Source organism: Parasteatoda tepidariorum, chromosome 5 (genome assembly GCF_982258835.1).
Source record: "Parasteatoda tepidariorum strain Cologne lab strain chromosome 5, Ptep-v5.0, whole genome shotgun sequence".
Taxonomy (NCBI): Eukaryota; Metazoa; Arthropoda; class Arachnida; order Araneae; family Theridiidae; genus Parasteatoda; species Parasteatoda tepidariorum.
Window position 1 is genome coordinate 32451158 of NC_141759.1, and position 27202 is coordinate 32478359.

General features: G+C 31.3%; 1 protein-coding gene across 1 annotated transcript; it reads right to left on the reverse strand.

The window, feature by feature from the left end:
* Positions 1-596: 596 nt before the first annotated feature.
* On the reverse strand, positions 597-27162 carry LOC107440955 (relaxin receptor 2-like). Its single transcript, XM_087162731.1, has 13 exons — positions 27146-27162; positions 25773-25844; positions 24044-24115; positions 18360-18431; positions 16711-16782; positions 15939-16010; positions 15771-15842; positions 14083-14154; positions 9252-9471; positions 7291-7484; positions 5046-5470; positions 3427-3680; positions 597-843 (listed from the first exon to the last, which is right to left on the reverse strand). The coding sequence occupies exons 1-13, from the start codon at positions 27160-27162 to the stop codon at positions 730-732; spliced, it is 1728 nt and encodes a 575-aa protein (XP_087018857.1). The 3' UTR covers positions 597-729.
* Positions 27163-27202: the final 40 nt, after the last annotated feature.

Consider the following 27202-nt stretch of genomic DNA (forward strand, 5'->3'; position numbering starts at 1 on the left):
TGTTAAGCAAAAGGTTAATATAAAGTCAACGTGTTCATTAGAAAACTTGCCATCTTGAATAATTTTTTTTTTATGAATACAATTTTTTTTAAAATCGTTGAAGCACACCAATTTTATAATCAATTTTGTTTAGTTTTAAGGTACTCTCAATCCTTATAAATTGTACTTAAAAGTTTGTCATAACATTTTCGATACACCAAGAATATTGTGTTATTCATTTTTTAAGAATTTTTACTTTTTGGAATAAAAAATTACACAGTTATTATTGAAATGATGTTAAAACTTCTATACCTCATAATTTAAATATTACCAATTTTAAAATCAATAATAAAAAAAATAATAAATAATTATAAAAAATCATTTTTTATTAATTCATTTCTTTGATGTGTAATTAAAAAATTGTTTTTATTTTTTTATTTTCTTTGCACATCAAGAATTTTAGCAAAAGTATTCACATTTTCAATATATTTATCTTATGCTAGTCTTATTGGCAAAATAAATTTATTATTTTGTATATGCATCCAACAATAAGAATAATTTTAAAAGCCTGAATAGTTATGTGTTTACTCGTAACTTGTCCTTCCTACTATGCCCGTTAAGCGTGAATCATTTATCAAAATTGTTTTTACGTACCAATACGTAATTTTTAAGAAACAAACAGAAGTGTGCATAAGGTAAAGAGGGTTATAAAAGAAATTCAATAACATAATAAAAATAAAGTCCCACAGCTTAAAAACAATGGTTTTGGTACACGATGTAAGCCAAAGGTGCTGGCCACGAGCATCGACCAGAAGTTCGACTGTTGGCAGAAAGAAGTGATGAACGACTAACGCTTCGGTCCAACTGTGAAAATAAGAAGAGAAATATATTAAAATGTATGTAAATGCGTTAATACAAATTAATAAAACAGGAAATAAGAGGCCAAGATAGCATGATCGGTAGGACGTTGAACTCGTGCTCGTGCGAACGGCAGTTAAAATCCAGCCGATCGAGGAAACCCTATGTATTAAATGGTGACTGGTGCATGCTGAATCTGTTGGGGTCACAAAGCCATCCAAGATACCTCGGGCAGTACTGAATCGGAGATTGATCATTCTCTTGTTCAGGTCCAAATTATGATTTGCGGATGAATGAAAGGTGTGTGAATGAGTGCTCCCTGCAAAACGGGTTGTAATGTACGTGTTTGAAAAAATCGTATTTTTGTCCATAGATGGCGCCACTGAAAAATAAGAACACTCTCTCGCTTACATAAAAATGCGCTTGATTTCAAGCAGTCAGCAGGCTTACTAATATTGGCAAGGGGGAAATGTAACAACAATTTTTCCATGCTTCTATTTTAAATGCCATACATAAAGAAAAGTACTGTGTTAATTTTAAAGTTTCGTCAATTTTAATCTTTGCTCTGTTCGTATAGATCAAGATAATAATTCATCTGATTTGGACAGCGTGTTTATTTTTCTCACTTCTGAAAGAGAGGATTATATCTAATTATGTGTCCGTTACTATTATGTGTCTGTTATAGATAGTAAGTATATTAGAATCGTAAATAATTGTTAGGAAAAGATTTTAATGTCTGACGATTTAAAGAAACCGCGATTTAAAAAGTCTAAATGAGACATAAGTCTGGATAAAACATTATGGAAGATTAAGTAAAACAGTAATCTCCATAAAAACTGATTCTAAGAAGAAGAAAAAATTTCAAGGAAAACTGAAGCAGTTTTTCTCCAACACAACCCATCTTCATTGTGTAACAGCTCCCAAGGATCACCGATTGATTTGTCAAAACTTAAGAACGAATCGAAAGTCTAATGTCATTTTTCTGAAAAATAGACTTAAACCGTTCTTTCCCCTTGATCTTCAACCTTGCTCTTAATTCACTTTTGCGTCTTCATAAATGCTTCGTATGATTTTGATAACGTTTATTTTATTAAAAGCTTAATAATTGACTTATGATCCTTAATATGTTTATATATTTTTACTCATTATTAACAATAATTCCTAAAACATAAATAATACGCCACATCTTGTATAACAGAAGTAGTTATATTGAAACATTCATCGTGGATTTATCAAAGCTATTTTTTACCCTTTGATCTCTCGGAAATAAAACTAGCTCATTTTTGACAATTCAGCAATCTTTTCACTATATTTCTTTTGTTTTAATTTTTGGCAGTCATTTCGTTCTGAAATCTCTTGATATTTAACGAAAAGTGAACTCTCAAATATTTGACGAAGCTGCTTCCTTACTCGTGCGTCATCTCAGTAAATTCTAGAAATTTTTCAACAACTTTTTTTAAAAAAAAAATTTTAATTTTGAAACTGTTTACATTGTATGATGGGATGGTAAAAGTGTTAATGCGCTCGCTTATCAAGCAGATTACCAGTGTTTAATTTCTGGCAACGTCATGGTACTTATTGACTCAAACTACTCTTATTTTATGTCAAGTTTATTGATCAATTGCTCTAATCGATACGTTACATTAAACCTAGTGCTGTTGGGAAAATTTTAAAGGTAAAAGTAGGGGATGTAAAAATTTGCTTAATTGGATTAAATGTTATCTGGGAGTATTTTTCATAAAATGGTTTCGTCAAAAATGAAGAAGAAAAAAAAATTTATAACCGTCGTTGAACAACTGACCCAATTTTAGGGCTTACAACTACTAATGTTCAACTTTGTAACTTGTAATTTTGAACGCAATCTAGAAGACAAGGGAACTCCTAAATTAAGTATTGGGAGAAATTTGCCTTCGTGGAGGACTTATCGATGGTAATAGCCCGCATTTGCGTTACATGGAGAGGAGGCCAAGGAGAACCTCCTGCAATTAGCCTGACGGCAAGGGGACTCTAACCCATGATCCATCTACCACTGAGGATATTTCACATCAGCACTGTGGTCGGTGCAAGCCGGATACGGAATTCGTATCGAGCAGCCAATGCCGGGATTCGAACCCGGTTCACCTCATTCAAAGGCGAACGCTCTGTCCCCTGAACCATCGCTGTTCAAGAAGAAAATTTTGCGTCTTTTAGTTGCTCTTTTAAGTTAAGTTCTATTAGTATTTACATATTTATTTTTAAAGCTTTCAGTGGGCTTAATCTATTTCACCCGCCGACTTAACAATGGAGCTGAATTTTAGGCAACTGAAAAACAAATATTTAAATCAGGTGTAGTTAAAATGATAGTAGTAGCACTATCATTTTTTGAAGCATTTATTCCCTATTATTCTCTGCCTTATTGTACTATTATTAATTAGCACTAGCACTATTATTAAGAACGCCATTGTTATGATCTATTCCGTCCTGTATTTCGTTTTTACAAAGGAACTTGAGCTGTAACGTAAGTTTTGATTACCTCTTTTAACAATAATCTATTCCATTCTGCGTTTTAACAATGGGAATTAATTCAATGCAATTGAAACAAATACTTACATCAGATGTAGTTAATGAAACACTGTTATTCTTTGAAAACCTTCCATTAAAATGAGCTGAGGTCATTGATATCCCAGATGATTCAATTGGACTGGCAGCTTGTACACCGTTTGCTCGCCAAGTGTAAACTATTCTCGCCAATTGCTGCGTGAACAATTTCGTGGTTAACGTATAAAGTACTGGATTTAGGGCAGAGTTGATAGGTAGTAAAAACACAGCGACCCAGGCATATAACTCAGAATATATTCTAACACCTAAAGGAAGAAATTTACTGAAAGATTAATGTTCTTATCTCTCAAAAACTCATTGTCAGATTAAATGTCTCTTTTATAATTTTGTTAAATTTGTGTTGTCCTACGAATTTATTACGTCTCTTTGAAAAGAAAATTAAAGTTGCATAGCAATTTGATCTTATCAACAACAAAAAATAGTAAAAAGCAATACAGAAGAGCAAAGAATTTTCGCAATATCTTTTTTACTTAGTATTTTAAGTTGTTTAAAGCTAGGTTAAACCAACCAGTGAAGGAACACTACCCAGTGAAAGAACATTTCATATATATCGATTAAAAATAAGAATTTGAAAGTTTTTCTTTGGATTGATTGGTAACAATAGCTTACTGCCAAACAATAGGAAGTCATCTAGCAATGTTTTGGTTTACTTGGTCAAATAGACTTCTCTGGAAAAAAATTTGAATTTGTTATTATCTCTACAACACCTTGTTTCTTTGAAAAAATTATAAAGTGAGTGTCTGTATTTATACGTTAGAAGTGGAATTGATTGCATGTAATAGTTTTATTTTTCTCACTGTGAGAAAGAGAATTCAAAATATAGTTATTGAAGTTACGTTTTATTTTTTCTAAGCATCATAGCATAATAAAGTACTGAGATAAGGAGGTGTTTATTCACTGGATCACCAAACGATGAAAAGCCAGTGAAAGAACAAGTGTTCCTTTACTGGTTTTTTTTTCTAAGTTAATGAAAATAAAGGATAAACTTTAATTTTCTTGTACCTTTAGTGATGTTCCGCATCAAAAGTATGTTAAAAATGCGAAAACAACTTCGAACCAGTGAGGGAACAGGCATGTTCCTTTACTGGGCATAGATTTCCCAGTGAATGAACAGTATGTGTTAATATATTGACACTTTAATTTTCAATTCATGATTACAAAAAATAGTTAACATTTTCCAAGTATTTATATGCTATAATTTCAAGAATAGGCTTTTAAATATTTGTATGGCTTATAAATTCATAAATAGCATTGAAAAATAACCAAAATTAAGTGTTCCTTTACTGGGTGTTCATTCACTGGTAAGAGCTGTTCCTTCACTTGGTCTTCTTACTACTTGTTATTTGAACCTCTAAAACTTTAAAACAATACTATGTAAGTTCTCTACAATTTTTTACATAATTTGCAATTAGTAACAATTATGTTGACACTGTTATTTAACTAAAATTACGAATTTTGAAATTAATATGATTTTTTAAAAGGCAAGCGAAGCTTAAGTGTTCCTTCACTGGTTAGTTTACCCTATTATTTGAGTTTATCTATAAAGCATTAAAATATGTGCTACTTGTTTTATGTTGATCTAACATTATGAAATACCTGATTATTATTACCTGATACAGCCAAGATTTTGATGACTATGATAGGCACCCAGCATAACATGTCCGTACCAACAATGAAAGCGAATCTTTTAGCAATAATTCGATCTTGTTGCTGTTGTGACGATCTCAATCCCAGTTTCGATCGGCTGATCGTGATGAACATGGTTATATATGCGTAGGTGATGAAGAGAAAAGCTATGGAATTCAAGCCACAAAATACTACCATGGAATACTCCCAGCCTCTTGAAAATGGATCATGTATTTGGAGTGGTAAACAAACTCCATTGTTTCCATAAAATTCATCTCCAAAGTAACCGAGATTCAGAAATGGTAAAATGGCAATGGTTGTTGCAGCTGACCAGCTAGCCGTTATCCAGGATCCAGCAAAAAGCATGTTCCTCCTACGGTGCATTAAAGGGTAGACGATCGAAACATACCTGTGTAAAACACGATTAATAAAAACCAGCAGAATAGTTTTTCAATTACTTTAATAAAATTTAATAAAAATTGATGAAATATAATTTCAAACTCCGGTTCATTTTATGCGAGACAATGAGATTGAAAAATACCTTATTTATGTTACAATAAAAATGTACAATTATATGATGCACAAAGTAATTTTGACAGAAAACTTTTTTTAATTAAAAATCAAGATATTCTAATGATTCAAAATTGAAAATTTGTAAGTACTTTTGCAATAAAACAATTCAGGTAATTATATTTCGCTTCTTTTTAAGTGCTGGGGGAAATTGGAATTCCAAATTACCCTTGTAATATACAGAGATGAAGTTTCTCACTAAGTTGAGAACTTCGAGTGTAAAGCAAGCCACTACAACTCATTTACACATAGATAAAACATTGTTTCATAGAAAACAGAAGAAGTCTTATGTTTCTCAAGAGTAAATGGAGCACACATGCATTCACGTATTTGTATGGGTCACGCATTCGACACCAAAAGTAAGCGTATCCTTTGCATTTTCAATAGCCTAATCCACTTGCTCGTGCAACACCCCACTTATTTCAAAGTTTTGGTGCCTGCCTATAACCCCAATAACATCATTTATTTAGTTATAGCAAATGGCAATCCAGTCATTAGTCTTTCGGCTTCCCAATATTTCTGAAAAATGCAATTACAATTAAATGCAGTGCACGTGTCGATATGGCAACTGTCCATTGACAGCCCAATACCACAAAGACAGCAAGTCAGGGAATTCTTAAGTCCAATTTTAAAGAGACTTGGCATTAAGACAATCGCGTCCTATTATAAGACGGAGAGTAGAAACAGTAGAATTTTAGACCGGGAAAGACGATCCAGTACCATAGAGTTGTTCCCCTAGCTCGTGTATTCAATTCCAATTTAAATCTTTTCCCAAATTCTATTTTGGTGAGACGTTTAGCAGAATGAAAAGTCAAAGGTTGATTAGGTCTCTGCGCAAAACAGTGATACCTTTCTTGGCAAGGTAATAAACTCTTGCATTACTTTCCTTTCCAAAGTGGGAGTGAGCCTTCTGCAACACGGCAGAATCAGTAAATGATTTCAAAACACATCAAAAAGGTGTTTAGAATTGCAAACTTTATTATTGGAGATGGCCTGAAAGTAGGTTTGGAATCAGACATTATAACTACGTTAATAAATTTTCGTATCAACACCATAATTTGTTTCAAAACATTTAAAATAGAATTGAAAATTGAAATTTGTAGTGCTTCTGCTAATGTCCTTAAAGAAATCAAAGTATTCATAATAAACTCCAGTACAGGTCTAATACATCTTTGAAACATTGAACCGTCTGTGTAGACGAAAGTCAATGACTTGCAGGATATCTATTTTCAAAAGCATCGTAAATCGGTAGTTTTTCAACATTGCCTTCAGATGTCTTTCATATGCTACCGGCTAACATAAAACACAAATACAAGAAAGTAAAGAACATTGTTGTTGGGTAAGCAAAAGGCCCAATTAAGAACCTTTCGCTGTGAAAAACTCGATTAAATGAAATAGTGAGGGATATGTCTACGTATAACTCAAAATATACTCGTAGAAAAGTCAGATATTATCAGTTTTTATTAATTCTTCCTAAAGTATAAAATTGTCTCAAATTTATGATTTTTTTCTTCCAGTCATACATCATAAACTTATGTAGAAAAACTGTCTAGTGTTCTACTATTCTTGCAATTTATTAAATTTAAAATATTCGTTTATATAAAAAAAACGGATGAAATGATAAATATCATATTTAAATCATGAGACCTGAGTACTTACCTGTCAGCAGTAATTAAAGTCATGATAAATATAGATGCTTCACTGCTTATAGTGCTTAACATTCCCGCCAAAGTACATTGCCAACTATGTCGCCACTGCACATCGTGATGAATATATTGTCCTCTGAAAGCTACATCATGGCCGGCAATTATGAACAAATATAAGCACATCATGAAATCAGCCACGGATAAGTTCTAGAAAAAATATTTTATAAATTCTTTTAATATGAGCTTGTTTTTATTCTCAAAAGTGAACTTTTAACTTCAAAAGAACAAACTCTCTCACGTTGACATAATTTTACTGGGACAAAGTCCCTAATAAAGATAAACTCAATGGGACAAAATCTCATTGTTGACATAACGAGTTACACTATCTAACGTACCTCTAACCTCACGGAGAAAAAATCTCAAACAGACAAAAAATAATGAAGAATCAAAATATTGTGGTGCATGAGTTCACCTCTAAAAGAATTAAATTTCAAATGAACATGAAATTGTTAAGGTCAAAATAAAGATCTGAAAAAAATCAATATGTTAGCATAATCCGACAAATGCAAAATCTAAAATGGTCACAAAACCAAGAGGTCAAAATTTTACAAATTTTGCGTCGGAAATTGTCTACGTAAGAATAATTCTCACGAGGACAAAATCTTAAAAATAAATAAAGATACGATCTCATGTTGGGTATTATATATAGAAAAAAATATTATGACTCTTCCAAACAAAACCTTATGTGGACATAAATAATCCATAATAAGGTTAAAATCTTATTCTTAACGTATCTAAGTTAAAACTGGTATATTCTAAACTTAACATATTATTTTTCAAGATGTAAGTTAGAAGCATTATACACTATCTGCACAAAAGTAACCGGTGGCATATATTAATATGATCTTGGTCTTCCTTTGTCTTCATCGATGATAATTTGTACTCGCCAGGGGGGACTTTCCACCAGTTTTGATAGTATACAAGATGCGTCTCATTGATTACACTTGAGTGCTAGATGGGAGGATAGTAGATTTGGCTAAATAATCTCCATTCAGATTCGTCCCAAAGGCGTTCTATGGAGCCGTGGTGGGTGGCTCAGGGGATAGATCACTCGCCTGCCAATAAGATGACTCGAGTTCAAATTCAAGCGATGTCTGGTTGACTCGAATTCCGCTCCCGGCTCGCACCGCTCACAGTGCTGACGCAAAATATCCTCAGTGTTAGACGGATCATGGGTTAGAGTTCACTCACCGTCTGGCTAACTGTGGGAGGGCTAACTTCTAACAGATGATCCAGGAATTTCCTTTTTTGTTGTATAGGGTTCAAAATTTCACGGCTACAGAGTTTAACATTGGTAGTCGCAAACTGAATAATGGGGTGGATTTTCAACGACGGTTATAAAATATAAGACAAAGAGTGGTGTTCTATGGTACCGAGATGACTCAGTTGGTTGATTCGAATTCGGCTCCCGGCTCGCACTGGCCACTGCGTGGAACAAAATATCCTCAGTGGTAGACGAATCATGGATTCCTGATTTGTCTACCATAAAGGCGAATCAGGTAACAATTGTTAGCCACCTGCCATAGGGATAATCATGGGAGGTTTTCGTGTTTTTCTTCACCATGCAACACAAATGCGGATTAGTTCCATCAAATAATACTCCTGCTGGAGAAGAAATGATGAACCTTTTTTAAAATATTGCTGTAAAAGTTGGGAAAGCAGCATTGCCGGTATACATCTTAGAGTTAGCAACCACATGAACTAAGGAACCCAGGCCATGAAAAAATTTCATTACCGTAATGTTTCAGGTGGTCAAATAGTGTATTCTAAATGGTGTTTCTGTGTTCTCAATATTTAGTACATTAAGAGTAGTAGTGTTGTCACTATATCAGTAAATTAATTAGGAAATCATCCTTTATTCCTAGACCACAAACAATTAATTTCAAATCTGGTTGGGAAATTGAATATACTAACCTTGATGTAAAAGGAATGTACGCTGTTTGTTTCTTTTACTAATGCCCGACCAATCATGACGCAGGCATTTCCAACACAAGCCAGCCCTGCAACAAGCCAGACAAAAATTCGCAGTAAAACATTATCCAAAAGGTGGCTAAACGAACTGATGCCATCACTGTTTGGCTCGCAGACTCTAACATGCTGCGCGTAGGAGCAAAAATAAAAATTGGAAAAATATCTGAAAAAAAGGAAAAGAAACTACATGTATAATGCATAAAAAATATAATAATAAAATGGATCACCCTGAATGACTTTTGATTTTAATGATCGTATATGCACGCACAAGGACTCAATCTTAATTTTTCGAGAGGATGGCCTCAAATATGCTAATTAATTAGGGCAGACGATATTTCAAGTTACGAAATCATAAACTTACTTTCTCTTAATATCTTTTTTCATTAAATTCGGATTTCTGACCCCAAAAATATAAGGGGCAGCCGCAATCAGGGAAATATGGCCCCTATAGTTTGGTCAAGAGAGCAATCCAAAATTTGGGCCTCATAGTGCTAATTGTAATTTTTGCGTATTTCACTATATCTTGGGAACTTATTAAGCGAATTTAAAAAATTTTACACACAATTATAAAATTCATTTATCCATTCATGCAAAAAATAAATTTTACTAAACATTTATCATTTTTTATCATTTTATTTAATAATAGCCACAAAAAAATTTATTACAAGGTATACAATTTCTTTACATAATTTTTAAGTATGTAATTTTAAAATATAGTTCCTAAGAAATCGAATTTTAGAGAAAACGTACATTTTAAATTCAATTTCTCAGGGACTAATCAACCGATTTCACTCAAATTTTGTATCTTGCCATGTAAAATTACATACTCTAAAATTATGTAAAAAATTGCATACCTTACGTTTCAATTTTTTCGACTATTATTAAATAAAATAATAAAAAAATAATATATATGAACTAAAAATTTTTTTGATCTTTTATTTTTGAACAACCGAATTTCACAATTGCTTGCAATTTTTTTTTTTAATTCCCTTAAAAAGTTCTCAAGATATGGAGAAAAACGCAAATAAATTAAAAGTAACATTATGAGGTTGAAATTTAAGGTCTCTCTTTTGACCAAACTATAGGGGCCATATTTCCCAGATTGCGGCTACTGTTTTATGTTGGGGGTCAGAAATCCAAATTCTTTGAAAAAAAGATATGTTTATTTAGAGAAAATACGTTTTTTTTTCTGATTTTGTAAACTGTTATAATACTGTTGTTAATAAATACTTGAAGTTTTTTTCATGTCATTTTTATTGCTGTACCATGTCTGAGATCCATAGATCTTTTAATTCCCCTAGAGAAATAATAATATAGTCCTACCACAATAACTATATTTTTAATAAAGGTAACTGTCCTCTAAGCACTTACCGGTTTAAACCGGTTGGAACCGAGTATCAACATAATAAGAAGCTTAAAGCATTTTTTTTCATCACATTATAACTCGAATTCACGTATTTTGAAAGTGTATTTATTAAAATATATGAAATACATTTTAATAAAAACATGTTGACAAAGCAGCAGATAATCATGTTTCTTAAATAAAATATTTTTATTATGAAAGCTATTGAATTCGATCTTCTACTACTTCTCTAACCAGTTTAAATTGGAAATTTTTTTTTCAGTCTGCTGCTTCAAATGAAGATGGTTTCAGCTTTTTAAATTTGTCTGCCTTTTCGAAGCAATAAATAAAATTTTACAATTTTATTAAAATGTCTGCCATTTTGAAGAAAAAAGCACTTCTGGAATGTTAAGAATGTTAATAACGAAATTTAAAAAGTCCGTGACCTTCCGTTTATTGCTGTACTTCTCAAGGAAAATGTTAAAAAATTACCGGTTCACCCTTCAAATGCAATGAACTGTCAATTAAAGTTAAATTAAAATTTAAATTTAATTAAAATTTCATTAATAATTAAATTAAAATTTAATTAAAATTAAAACACAATATTTCTAACAGATATTCAAAAATGGCGAGCCATTAAATGAGACATAATATACAATATGCTACACAACGATCACCCTTAATATATATTTTTAGAGTCCTTTGAAAAATGCAGCCAAAAAATACTTATTAAGGATTGTAAATTAATATTCAAGTAAGGAAAAAAGAAAAATGCCATCAAAATCTAACAAATCACTACTGAAGAAATGGACAAGAAAGACATTACAATCTAATTCCCGGTTGAAGCGACAATTGAACGGCAATTAACGGTAAGTCGTTAAATTTCGTTATCAGTTTTGTTTACTTTCCTTCTGTTTACCTATTTCCTTTTTTTTTAGTATACTCATCATTTTTAACATTATCAACATATATGTCACGTATTAAAATTAATTTTGATAGCTACGAAGCTCCACCTACAGGTCATTCTGAGCACTAAGCAACTTGATTAGTTCTCAATCGTCATTGTTTTAAGTGATTTTTCTAAAAAAAAAAATGATAATTTTATTAATATCATATACAACTACGTTTTACTTTATGCCAGAAAATAAATGAACAATTCATACCAGGTAATTGTCTATTTTGCAATGAAATGAGCAATTACCTGGTTAGAAACTTATTCAACTGAACTCGGAAAAAAAAACTTGATAAAATCTGATAAAATAAGAAGAATTAAGTTAGAAGTAATTTCATTTGTTAACAATATATTATAATTGTAACAGTTCAAATTGGAAACGATTCTTACATCTCTGGAATTTTATATTTTTATAAATTTCAATATAAATGTTAAGATTTGTATAAGGCATATATTTGCTATTTTTTCACATCAGTTCATGTACTCATTTATAAAATAAAGACCTCAAACAAGATAATAAAATTCACTAGAACAATGAATAATTAGTCACAAATTCAAAGGAAAAACGTAAGGAGCGATTCGAAAAAAAGCAATTAAAATTCAATAAATTTCGAAGAAATTGAAATTTTGTGAAAAACTCGTGTTCAATTTATTAATAACGACCCTTTCAACCTGTCAAATTGCAACTCCATATTCGCATTTCTGCAGAGTACAGAAAAGGTATTTCTCACAAGTTTTAACTGTTAATAGCTACCGAACTGAGCATTGTATGTTAGATTTTTTTTATTCGTAAATTCAAAGGAAAAAGTAAGAAACAATTAGGAAAAAACTCTGTAGTTGCATTTCTGCATAATACAGAACAGGTATTTCTTACAAGTTTAACTGTTAATAATTATCGAACTGAACATTGTATGTTATATTTTTTTATTATCAAATTCAAAGGAACAATTAGGAAAAAACTCAGTAGTTGCATTTCTGCATAATACAGAACAGGTATTTCTTACAAGTTTAACTGTTAATAATTATCGAACTGAACATTGTATGTTATATTTTTTTATTATCAAATTCAAAGGAACAATTAGGAAAAAACTCAGTAGTTGCATTTCTGCAGAATACAGAACAGGTATTTCTTACTGGTTTAACTGTTATAATTATCGAACTGAACATCGTATGTTATATTTTTTTATTCACAAAGTTAAAGGAAAAAATAAGAAACAATTCGAGATAAAAGGCAATTAAAATTCCAATAACTTTTGTACAAATTGAAATTTCGTGAAAAACTAGTGTTAAACACATTATTAAATATAGCTCTTTCAACTCGTCAAATTTCAACTCTGTAGTTGCATTTCTGCAGAGTAGGGGAGAGTGGGGTCAATTTTAACAGGGTACGATTGTAACAGAGCAAATATTTCGAGTGTCGGGTTCTAGATTTGGTTCCTAGGTGGCGAACAAGGTGTATTTAATAAATCTACATGTACACCCCTGCTGGCAACCATTTTTATGTACTTTTGAAAGAGTTACATCACAAAAGATATTTTCACGCTACGTAAGTACTTTTTTTGGTATTAGAATATTATATTGTAACAAAGTAATTTTGTTCAAACAAATAAAAATTATTAACCGAATATGTAAGTGGACACCTTAATTAACATTTTGAAAAAAAAGATTAGTTTTGTTAATTAACTAGCATTGTTCTTAACAAATGAAGCTGAAATGGCGTCTTGGGGACAATTGTAACAATAAGTAAAGGGACGATTGTAACAGCTGAAAATAAATAATTTTATGTTTACAAACCATTACTTAACTCTTTAAGAACCACCAATAGTTTCCTATATCATTTATATTATGTTGCATGTGCATTATTTCATTTGTCACCTTTCACAGCATAAATTAAAATTTTTAACCCCTTAAAGTTTAACCCTTTAGGTCTCTGCTCATCATTATTTTGACTCCTAAAATATCATTACTATTTTGGTCAATAGAAAAATCTATCACAACTATGATAATATGTATAATTAACTATGTTTTAGTTGAATTTATGAACTGTTACAATTGACCCCGTAAGTGGGGACAATTGTAACAAGTGCACGACTGTCAAAAATTGTTAACAACTGATATAATAACATTTAAAATAAGGTATTTATTTATTTTTTCTAGTAGAGGATAGTCTACTTTACTCGTCTGTCAATTAATACTAATAATATATTGGAATTTTTGTCAGTTAAAAATAGTTAAGTAAAAAGTTTTACAATTGATCCCACTCTCCCCTACACAACAGTTATTTCTTACAAGTTTAACTGTTGATAGTTATCGAACGTTGTATCGTATGTTGTATTTTTTTATTCCATCATACGAACATTTCCTGCATACATTCATAATATTAAGTTTCTAAGTATGATAGTGTTTACAAGCTAAAATAAAATGTAACGTCCAGTTGAAAGCCAGTAAGGCGGTGGTTTTTATAGGAAGGCAATACTTACATGTACTGTAATGACACCAAAGGTTTGAAGCAGTCAGACTGAATATGCCGTAGAGGATTTCCTTTCACGTTCCTAAAATAGTTATTTAGAATTTAATAATCGATGTACTAAAAGTATTAATCAGTGTATCAATTTAGTATGTGACATAGATCCAAATTAACGAATTATTTTAAATTTCCTTAATAATTCTTAAACTCATCGTAACTAAATCAATTATTTAATTTTTATCACGTTTAATAAATAGCGATTGTAAATATTTTATTCTTTTTCTTAACTATCAGCGTTACGGTTAACTTTTTAATTCAATACAAGTATATAACTCATTGATTCATTGTGTCACAACATTTTTTGATATCAACATTTTTTTTTTTGAATTTATTTTTATTTAAGATATTTTATTTCTCTAACTACAAAATATTACGGTTACAGGGTTATATTAAATTTCAACGGTCTTTTTGGAGATTAAGTCGTAGCCAGATTATTTGAAATTTAATATTAATAACGTGGAGTTGGCATCAGGCTATATTAACTATCGATAACTAGCCAAATTTTAGGTATCTTCCAATGCTCCTAAGTGTCCGTTAGTAACTACGCATTCACTGGAAATTTGAACTTCTTGGATTTAGGACGGGTAGTTATCGGATGTCCGATGGTCCCCTCCGTCTGACCATTGAAGTTTTTTCAAAATTGTTATATAACATCGATGCCTAAAATGAAACCACCTGCACCCAACACATCTTAGAAGAAAGAAGGCCTCAGCACGGATCAATTTAGAGCTCCAACGTAACGAATATAAACTGCGCAGTGGAGGAAAAATAAGGAAATATCACTACATTCGGAGTATAAAAGCTGCGCAGTAGAGGAAAAATAAGAAAATATCACTACATTCGGAGTATAAAAGCTGCGCAGTGGAGGAAAAGTAAGAAAATATCACTACATTCGGAGTATAAAAGCTGCGCAGTAGAGGAAAAATAAGAAAATATCACTGCATTCGGAGTATAAAAGCTGCGCAGTGGAGGAAAAATAAGAAAATATCACTACATTCGGAATATAAAAGCTGCGCAGTAGAGGAAAATAAGAAAATATCACTACATTCGGAGTATAAAAGCTGCGCAGTAGAGGAAAATACGAAGGATGTCATTGCGTTTGGATTACTAACAGAGCAAATTTCTTATTTATGATAACTCGTGCTGAAGCTTTCTCTCTTCTAGGAGGTACTGCTCCGTCTCTATAAAATAGATAATCTAATATTTTATTTTGTTATAATATGTTTTTAAAATTTTAAATGTAGCCATATTTGTTCCCCTTTTAAAAATGTTCCCTAATGGAGCAAAATGTTTTTCTTTGTTTAATCATATCTCGGTTTCCCTGTGATGTGTCATAACGGCATGTAAAAGGATTTCGCCTAATACCAATCTGCCATGAATTTGCAACATGCTATTACTCATTTTTATTTAAATAAACTTTTATTACAAAATATAGACACAATGAATTCAATACGAAACGAATACAATACAAATAAAAAACGAACTTAGAGTTTTTTTTTATTAACAATAAACAAATTTTTCTTTACAATATAAAAAAAACTAAAATGCTTAACAATACTAGTATTTATTAGGTTTGAAAATTCTTTATTAAATGCTATTAAAAGTTATTTGATATAAAAACATTTAATTTGCTATACTTACAGTGAGTTTAAGTTTTTCAACAATTCAAAAGCTTGAATTTCTATGGTATAGATATCGTTATCTTGTAAATCCCTGTTAAAAAAGGGGAAAAAACAGGATATTCAGTATTTAGTTTTTATTAAAAAAAAACACATTTTTCTTTGTAAAAGTAAAAAAAAAGCAGCTTACAACGTCAATAAAGATGTGAAATTTCCAAAATGATTTTTTCTCAAATACGTTAGAGAATTCGAAGTCAAATATCTAAAAGAGTAAAAGTACAAAATTAAATTCCCCTATAAAGTATTTGAAATAAATATTTGTGATGCATTAGTTACAAATGTTTTTATTTGCTATGCTATTGACTAGCAACTGTAGCAAACTATTTCAATACATAAAGGTTTTAATGAAAATGATGTTAAAATGTTGAAATTTGATAATTAATGTAATATTAAACGTACGAAAAGATTTAATAAAACCTATATAATCTACTTAGCTTTTTTTACAACAGTTTACAACAATGAAAAGTTCCGTATTGCGAACTTTTTTTTATAACTATCATATGCACAGATGATTTATAAAATATATGGTTTTAAAATTTCTAAAATATATTGCTACATTCTATTAAAGAAGCTTTTACCATAAAATAAGCTTTTTACTAAAAAAATAAGCTTTTAACTAAAAAAAATAAGCTTTTAACTAAAAACAAGCTTTATAGCTAGAAATTTTTTTAAAACTTTAATTTTTTTGCATTGAGTTAAAAACAGTTTCTAAATATTGAAATATTTAAAACAGAATATTAATTAACAGAATTAATAAAACCATTAGTAACTCTCGATTAGTTTTTAACTAAATATCGCAATACCAAGCGAATAGACTTTTATTTTACTTTTTTTAACGCAGTAAATTAAATAACGTAGATAATTTACTAATTGATTTTAACATTTAGTAGTTGAATACTTACAAAGTGGAAAGACTCCACAGTCCTTGTAGTGTTCCTGAATCGATGTTTATTAAATGATTTGTTGATAAAGATCTGAAATAGGAAAAGGTAGGGAAGCATGGAATTTAAAATAATAATATCATCAGCAAAAGTTTTAATTTTTTTAAGAGTTATTAAATACAGATAAGTGATTGCGGGAAGAAAAAACTATCTAAAATTTTTTTTTCTTCTTGGTTTTTCTTTAATAAATTTTTTTTTATCATTTTGCTCAAAGAGGAGAAATAGCGACTGTCATTTTTCAGCATGCTAAACAAGAGAGGTTTTCGTGGTTTTCCTCCATGTAACGCAAAAATGTAGAGTATGTATATATATATATATATGTGTGTGTGTGTGTGTGTGTGTGCGTATGTCTTTTTGATGAAAGTAACCCTCATTTTCGTTACATGAAGAGGGAAAACCACGAAAACCTCCCTTGTTTAGCCTGGCAGCAAGGGGACTCTGACCCAAGATCCGTCTACCACTGAGGATATCAATGCAAGCCGTATGCGGGATTCGTATCAACCGGCCATCACTGGGATTCCAACCCGGTTCACCTCATTTGAAAGCCTATGCTCTATTCCTCTATATATTTTATTTTATAACCGTCGTTGAACAGCCGACCCAATTTTGTTTGGGGCTTACGACTACAATGCAGCCTTGCAATTTTGAACCCAGTCCTGAAGACAAGGGAACTCCTGGATGAAGTATTGGGAGAAATTTGTCTTCGTGGAGAACTTTTTGATGGATCTAACCCGCATTTGCGTTACATGGAGAGGAAGACCACGAGAACCTCCGACGGTTAGCCTGATGGCAAAGGGACTCAAACCCAAGATCCGTCTACCACTGAAGATATTTCACGTCAACACTGTGGTCGGTGCAAGCCGGATGCAGAATTCGTATGGACCAACCATCGCCGGGATCGAACCCCGGTTCACCTAATTGGGAGGCGAACGCTTTATCCCCTGAGCCATCGCGGCTCGCTCTATATATATTGAAAAAATTACACTTTCTTCTTTTTTTCGAAAACTTTTGGTGTGTCATCGAATAAAAAAAATTAAAAACTGAAATCTACAGCAAATGCTGAAAAGAATAATAATGATCAAACCAAGTGTATTTACAAGGAAGCGCGTCAAAAAGAGGTTAAATAAAAAGGTTGTTTCTTGTTTTCAGATTCCCTTGTTATGATAAATAATATGGCATTAAAAGTATCAAGAGTTTAAAAAAATATGCAGAAATTACTTGTGATAACAGCCGAATAAGTGAAATTATAGAATTATCGTGTCAAATAAGTTTATAATTTCTTTAATTACTAAATAATTATCACCCCTCTATTGTAACGTTTAGAAACTTCCTATATGATTTAAAATTTTATTTTTTTAACTGTTACTTTAACTAGGATACGTGTAACATATGAAGGCATATTTTTTTAAAATAAAGTTATTTAAGTTTTCGTCTAAAAATAGAGTTTAAATTGTTTGATTTTTCATAGAAAATGAATAAAAAAAATAAGTAAAATTAAATATTCTTTCTTTAACAGATGTTTTTATTGTTTTGAATACTTAACCAATGATTCTGCTTAGCAGAATAAAAAAAATAAAACTTACTAAAGAATAAAAAAAACTGTAACTTACAGAATTTCCAACTGCTGCAGACGTTGAAATGCCCCATTCGGAATTGTTTCTAAGTTGTTCTCATCCAACCACCTGATAAAATAATTTGTCGGTTTATCATTTAACAATAACTTCTAAAATAAAATAATTCAAATAACTGGCATTCTTTCCGAAGAATTATAATTTATTTATTTTTATAATGGTAATCAATTCATTTTTATAATTGTAATTTATTTAATTTTAAATTTATTTTATTTGAATAAATGCAGAGTTTTTTTTAGAATAAAACGATCTTAACTTTCATGCTATTTTGTCATTTATCATCTTCAATATATAAATGACAAACCATACAAACTGACATACAATCGGTTTGGTTTCGTTTAAAAAATGATTGACAAAAGCACTCAATACATGTATCCCAGTTGGACATGAGACAACCATACAATCGGTTTGGTTTCATTTTAAAAATAATAGTCAAAAGCACTCAATACATATATCCCAGTTGGACATAAGACAACCATGCAATCAGTTTGATTTCATTTTAGAAATGATAGTCAAAGGCGCTCAATACATATATCTCAGTTGGACATGAAACAACCATACAATCGGTTTGGTTTCATTTTAAAAATGATTGCCAAAAGCACTCAATACATATATTCCAGTTGGACATGAGACAACCATACAATTGGTTGGGTTTAATTTTAAAAATGATTGCCAAAAGCACTCAATACATATATCCCAGTTGGACATGAGACGATAAATTCCAGATCTCCAGTAAGAATTAGGTCACTGATGGTTTCATAATTTCCACCAGTTGCGCACTTCATCGTCTGATGCAACCACGTGCAGTGCTGGCTTTATCGTTATCGTTTACTCTGGAATTCAAAATGGGGACATGTGAATTCCAGGGCATCAATAAACCACGTTCACTGTAATGATATACGTGTGCGTTCTCGTCAGAAAAGCGCAATTTTTCTTGTGGTACAATTGCAAATGTCTCACACATACAGCAATGTCTCACACATGCAACCTGTTCCACGACACGGAGCTTTTAAAGCCCACACCGAATTTCTTCAACTTTTGAGAAGTTAATCGTTTATTGTTAATTTTTTAAGGGTTGAATTTTCGATTGATTCAATTCTTAAATTTTACATGACGTCATTATTCTGAGTTAAATAATAGTTGTTTTATCACTATTTTAAATATTTCTTTCGGAAAAATGAATTACAATAAAAGTTGTAAAATCTTAAAGAATAATTCCCGATTTTTAGAAACTTAGAATATATTTCTAAAGAATGTGGTTTGATCATTCTACTTTAAATGCACCAATAATATTCTCCATTTCTAATTATATATTTTGTACAAATTTTTATTTTGATGAAATATTGACAAAAAATATTCTCTGCGTAGCGTAGAAAAATATTTTATATTAAAATGAAAAAATTGATTTAAAAACATTTGAATTCTACACAAAGTCGATTATTTATACCGAAAAAGAATATCTCCACTCTTCTATTCTAAGAAAACCGATTAAACTTTTCGAACGGCATCGTCAAAATAGTTTGGAGAAAGTTCCAAAAACTCAATGAAGGAGAACTGACATATTCTCTCATATTTTGTCCCGCTGTCAGTAGCCAAGGTACCAACTACGCGTAAATTTTTCAAAGGAGATTTTTGCTAATGACATGTAAGGTGTCATGAAGAATGTTGATCTGAAGGCGGATTTCTTCCTCTGAGATTCAGCTGTTTTCCCAGATTAGATCATATTTCTGCACAGTCATGTCAAACGTATAATGGCCTAACGTGCCTAAGGACGATATCATTAGCACATGTAGCATGTTTCAGGAAAAAAAAGTCTAAAAACTTACATTACTTAATTGTAACAAATACTTAATTGTGCAAATGCAAAAAATTGGTTAAAATCTGATGAATCGTTACAGAAAAGGCGAAATTAAACCCAATAAAGCCAGTATTGTAAACTCATGTTTGTGAAAATTGCAACACCGTGATAGAATCGTCATAATTAAATTAAATTTAGTACACAGTTGAGTGGTAGTGGTACAAATGAATGATTAAACTTTCAAATCAAACAAACAATAACAAGAGATCAAAATCAGTATTTTGTGTAGTTTCCACGCGCCGCAGTAAGTGCTGTTACGCGACGTGGCAAGGAGTGACGCAAATTTTGAATGTCTGTCTGAGAAAAAGCATTCCATATTGTTTGTGTGCGTACCCAAAGTTCGTCTGTAGAAGCAACAGGACGAGGATCACGAGCGAGACACCGACCAACGAAATCCCACACATGTTCAATCGGCGACATATCCGGGGAATACGCCGGCCAAAGAAGAAGTTGTACCTGTCGCAATGCAGGGAAGGATTGAACAGTCCTAGCAATATGAGGGCGGGCATTGTCTTGTTGAAATACAGCACCTGGCAAGGCTTGAAGGAACGGAACAGCTTGGGGCTGTAGAACTTCACTGATGTACCGGTTGCTGTTCAGATTACCCACAATTCGTAGCAATTGAGATCGTCCATGATTAGCTATGGCACCCCGGATCATAACTCCAGATGTTCGTCCACTGTGGCGTTCGATAACGCACTCCGGAAGGTTGCGTTCACCGGCATAGCGTCTGACACGAATGCGGCCATCATGGTATCACAAATTGAAGCGAGATTCGTCAGAATACACGACACGCTGCCAATCAGCACGCCAGTCCCTATACTGGTTGGCCCATTGCTGCCGCAGGCAGCGATGGTTTATCGTGGGGTGGGGATCCTGTATAAAGGAGTCCTTGCGCGCAATCCACGCTGCAGCAGACGTCTACGAAGTGATGAAGCACACAATGAAACACCTGTAGCTATTGACCACTGTGCTGCCAGTTGTATAGAGGGAGCCCTACGGTCCGTCAGCGCCATGCGGAGCAGGTGTCTATCATCGCGAGCTGACATGACATTCGGAGTCTACTCCCGGATTTCCGAGCTGTCTGACACTCGTCCGTCCACTACTTCCAAACACGCATCACTGTGCAGCTGTTACGCTGCACACGAACCGCTACTGCACGATAAGACAATCCAGCTTCACGATGGCCGATGGTTCTCCCCCGCTCAAACTCAGTAAGTTGTTGAAATCTTGCTCTTTTTCGTCGAAGAGGCATAAGTAATGACTAAGTTAACGTTTACCACAAGCAGATAATCACCGATAACCATAGACGCCTCGCTACAGCCGTCTGTTTATTCGGATCCATCAGCAGTTCAGAGGGCGCTACTCGGCATACGCATGCGCTACGGATCTGAAATTCTAATCAATGACATATCATGTTCTACTTTGCATTTCCTGAAAATTTCAGCTCACTCGCATAAGTCCTTTATGGTGTTGCATGCAATTTTCACAAACATGAGTTTATTTTGTCCGGTTAATTTGAAAGCGTTTCAAATTATCCCTTTTCACCTAAGTTTTTTTTGGCAATCAAACAGCTTTTAATATCTCTATCTTCGTCTTGATTTTTAAGTGTTTACTAAACTTTTATGACCATTTTCTCTTTTTTTTTCCTTTAAACATTAATTTGTAACACTATATTTATCTTTTCTTCACTTAATTTTTCACAAGATTTCAAAAAAATATCAATAAGCAGTGAGATTTACGGAACATTTTGTTCTTAGTTCTTTGCTTTCTTAACTAAACGTAATTTAAAAATACTTGGCTCTATAAATATTTAAACTTGCATTTATCACATTGAACAGTAAGATGCAGAACTAGGTGCTAAACCTACACATTATAGTACCATTTTGCAGTTTGTTCTTCTTTTACTCCTCTTTTACCTTCTTAATTCTATGGCATTTTAAAGTGCGTAAGTCTTAAAGTAAAACAAAGGAGAACTTAGATCATTAAGAATTAGAAATCAATTAAAACTTTTGCCCTTAAAAAAATTTAAATCCTTTGATCGTCTTATATGATTTTAATAATTCAGTATACTTTTTTTTATTTCTGTTGAAGTTTTAATTATCGTAAATGTTCAATCTATAAAATGTAGTTATTATACTGAAATCTTTTAAGTAAGACTTAACTAGGAGCTTTTACTCTAAATTCGGTGAATACAATATACGACTTAATCTATGTTTAAAATCATTGTATCGAGATAATCAAGCGAAAAAAATAATGCTTAAATAATTCATTATCTGAATGTTATTAATTAACTCAAAGGAGAAATTCAGGAAAAAAAACCATTCAGAGAAACAGAAAGAAATAAAATTACTCAAACAAACCTGGAAGACGTTTAATCTTTCATAAATTGCATTAGTACTGAAGAAAATATATTTATAAGATTATTAAAAAACACTTAAAGCAAAAAAAAATGCTTCTGTAAGGAAGTAAGAAGATAAATAAAAGAATTACTTAACCCGAAAGTAATTAAATTAATTTCCTGTTATTTGTAAAGAAACTAATTCATTTCTTCTTAAATACCTTGTAATCGGAAGGAATTGAAATTAATGAATAAAACGAAAAAGAAAAAAAATGTGGCTGTTTTAGAGGATACGGAAATTAGCTTAAAAGCTAATTTCTTATTTTTATTTTGATCTTAAGTATATTTTATTTGAGAATTAAATTTTTTACAATTAAATAGTTGTTATGACTAAAATGATGAATGTAGATATTTAAAAGGAAGTTTCTAACAGTGCTTCTAAATAGAATATTTTTTGTTACGCAAAAGAGCAACATGATATTTTTTAGCGCAGTTGAGCAAAAAACGTAAGCATTCTGAATATATATATATGTGTGTGTGTGTGTGTTAACTGTTAATTTAGTATTTTACTTTTAAATCTAACCCATATTTTGCTACACGCCGGTAAGTTTGGTTTCTGCTTTCTTTTTTTCATACTCTTTTTCAACTGAATTTTTTAGCGTTATCGTCACATTAGAAAGAATAATTTTTATCTTAGAATAATTGTTCTTTATTCAGAAATATCGCATTAATTTATGCCGAAAAATGTGCCCTGAGGAGGACTTTTGTTTTTCCCATTAATAGTTTTCTATTTTCTATTACTTTATTATTTGTGTTTATATATATATATATAAAATTTTTGATGAGTAAGTCTTTATACCAAAACATTCCGCATTAATTAATAAACATTCAACACCATGAAAGATTGCATAATAATTTTTGTCGTTAGGTTATTACCTGTACATGTGCAGTGCGCAAAAAATATAAACGAACCACCCTAAACAACTTTTGATCTTCACGTTGTATGACATAATCTTAATGGTTCTATGGAGTGGCCTCAAATATGCTAATTAGTTAGTGCAGATTTGGGTATTTCACTATACCTCGAAATATGGTGAAATGAGAAAAATGTAAAATTAATATTAAGGGATCCCAACTTTCGATCGCTCTCCTGACCGAACTATTGGGACCATATTTCCCAGACTGAGGCTACCCCCCCCCCCCCCCATATTTGGAGGTTCAGAAATTTGAATTTGTCGAAAAAAAGGTAAGTTTATCCAGGGAGAATACGTTTTTGTATTTGATTTCGTAGCTAAAAATATCGTCTGCATTAATTATTTAGCATTTAGAGATCACTTCCTCGAACCATTAAGATTGAGTCCTAGAACATGAAAATCCGATCATTTGATCAAAAATTCTTCAAGTTAATCCATTTTCTATTTTGAGCACCAAAACACAATAAGAAATAGAATAAAAAATACTCACAGTGCTTTTAATTTCAGTAGAGGTTGAAAAGTTGATATAGTTATCGATGATATTAAACAATGGCGAAGAGATCTAAAATTTTTAAAAACATATGCACTTAATAATTAATATATTAAGCTTAGTTACTTTGATTTCAATACAGTTATTTAAATTTAAAAAACATATTGAACATTAAATTTGGATGAAAATAAACTGATATACATTTACTTTTGCCATATCACTTTGATTTCATATCTATTCAATGCTTTGTAAAGTCCTTCTTTTCAAAATTTGATATTATCAATTTTAAATTTTTGAAAATAATGAATATTTTAGTATAGCAACACTCTAATATACTTCATTGAAACTACATAATGTAGCATTTGATGAAATTTTGATAGCTGCGATTTTTCAAAAATTGTGATTGATGATTCGAAAAATCAGTAAAAAAAGTAGAAAGATCTAAAAATGCATAGTACTCTGAGTTTTGCATAAGAAATCAGTTAACTTAATGTCAGGAAGTATTGAATATAGTTGCAAAACTTGCGTAGTTATCAACTGAGAAAATTAATTAACGAACTTTTCCGAAATAACCTCTTTTTTCCTGTAACCACATGGTGCAATCTGAGAAAAAAACTCAAACAAAAAGAAATTATTCTGTTTCAATAGTTTAAAACGCAGAAGAAAGATATAGATTTTTAGTTCTCCCAACAAAAGCTCTATTTTATGATGAAATTTTTGAACCATATACAGAAAAGATATTCTTGCTTTTAAACCACATTTGAAATAAATATATTGTCTTACTAACCAGAACTGAGAAAAGCGTGTCTAAATACACTAGCTGACTAAGAACAAAGACAAACGTAAATGAATATACTGGCTTACTAACCAGAACTCAGAAAAGCGTGTCTAAATACACTGGCTGACTAAGAACAAAGACAAACGTAAATGAATATACTGGCTTACTGACCAGAACAGAGAAAAGCGTGTATAAATACACTGGCTTACTAAGAGCAAAGACAAACGTAAATGGATATACAGGCTTACTAACCAGAACAGAGAAAAGCGTGTCTAAACACACTGACTGACTAAGAACAAAGACAAACGTAAATTAATATACTGGCTTACTTACCAGAACAGAGAAAAGCGTGTCTAAATACACTGGCTTACTAAGAACAAAGACAAACGTAAATAAATATACTGGCTTGCTAGCCAGAACAGAGAAAAAGGTACATTTATATCTCCTTCCCTTTTTTCCAATTTAATTTTTTTCAGTTATTTTTAGTTCTTTTTTTAAACAATCTGTGTTAAGACAGCATTGCTGTGTGATATAGCATTGATATTTTTGATTACGTTATGCCAGTATTGATATTTAATGTTGAACTCATATTTATGCATACTATTTCATTATTCTAAAAATCATTTAACACTACGTAATAATAACTATGATAGTTAAATTGCGTTTCTGATAACTTTATTCTCAAATTTTTTGAAAGAAAAATTGTTAGAGGTTGCACAATTAGAGAGTTTTGATACAATCGTTAAGTTGAATAGTTTATAACAAAATAAATTTTTAATGAAACATTAAAACTTGCAGAAATAAGTTTCTATGACTTTATTAATATCCCCTTATGCCCACATTATGCTCATTCTTTTTTGAATTTTTAAAACTTATCAGTATTTGGTGCAAATTGCTTCATTTAATAAAACATATTTAAACATATTTCTTAAGAACACTAAAAGTACTTACAATTCTTCCAAGCTTTTTAGACCAATGAAAGCCCCGTCCTCTATTTCTTGGATTGGATTATAAGATAAATATCTAAATGGAACAACAACAAAAAGATAATTCATACATTTTACACACATAAATGAATATTACACTGTAAAAACGGTGGTGTAATATCTCTTCGAATATAATATTGAGCAACCCAAAATATCGAGTAAAAGAAAACTTCCGGGTTAACACCAAATTGAGCGTTCATATACAATTTAAAAGATGTAATTTAAATCGAAACATTTAAAATTGAGTAATTTTTCAGCAGCTCTTCTGCTTTACCGCATGAGAACTATTTTCACTTCTGAAAACACCACTATTATTGCTCTCAGAACTTCAAAATATCAAGGAATATCAATATCGAAATACTTAGAAAGAGAATAACGTGAGTAGTCTGTTTACTATCTGAAAAGAGTTGACAAGAGTTTGTTAGTTTGAGACACTGACATTCATCAGCAGAAGTCAAATTTCGCCTGTCAAATATGAATGTATGTGTTTACTTTTGTAAGAAGGAAAATTAATTTTAATTTTTTTAATCGCTGAGAACTGTATTAAAGGATTTTATAAAGCATAATCTCTTTCCATTCTGTTAAGCCTAGTTCGAATCTGTGTTAATATTTTCTCTGCACTACGCGTATGTTTGGTTTAGAAACTAATGTTTTTTTAGGAATTAGTTTAGGCAAGCTTTCTTAACTTACATTATATTATATTATATCCAAAAACACCAATAATAGCTTTCTTAGAATGTCAAAATATCAAGAAACATCAATATCAAGAAACGCCGAATAGAATCTCGCGAGAATTTTGTTTACTATCTGGAATGAGTTGGCAAGAGTATGTTGATATTTTCAAACACTAACATCCATCAACAGAAGTCAAATTTCGTCGCCAAATATGAATGTTTGTTTTAGTTGTGTAATAAGGAAAATTATATTTCAATTTTTTTAAATCTCTGAGAACTGTATTAAATGATTTTATAAAGCATAATTTTTATCAGCTTCCGTTCTGTTAAGCCTAGTTCGAATTCGTATTAATATTTATTTTCTCTGTAATCTGCGCATGTTTGATTTATAACCTAATGTTATTTTAAGAATTAGTTTAGACCTGCATTCCTACCTTACTTTGTAAAAATAACTTCACTGACTTTTATGTGTATCTAATCTCATTTGTAAAGTTTGGTGTAACTAAATAACAAAAATGATGGCGTCATCTTAATACGAAGTAGTTTAAAGGAATATTAGTGTAGTGAAGCATTAAATCAAATAGTTACGCATGGCGTTTCACAACACTTTAGTTGTGAAGTAGTTACCACCAATTTTTTCATTGAAATACATTAAATTTTTTACAGTGTAATTACTGCCATAACGCACGTAGTTATTGCCATAAATTTGCTCATTAAATAA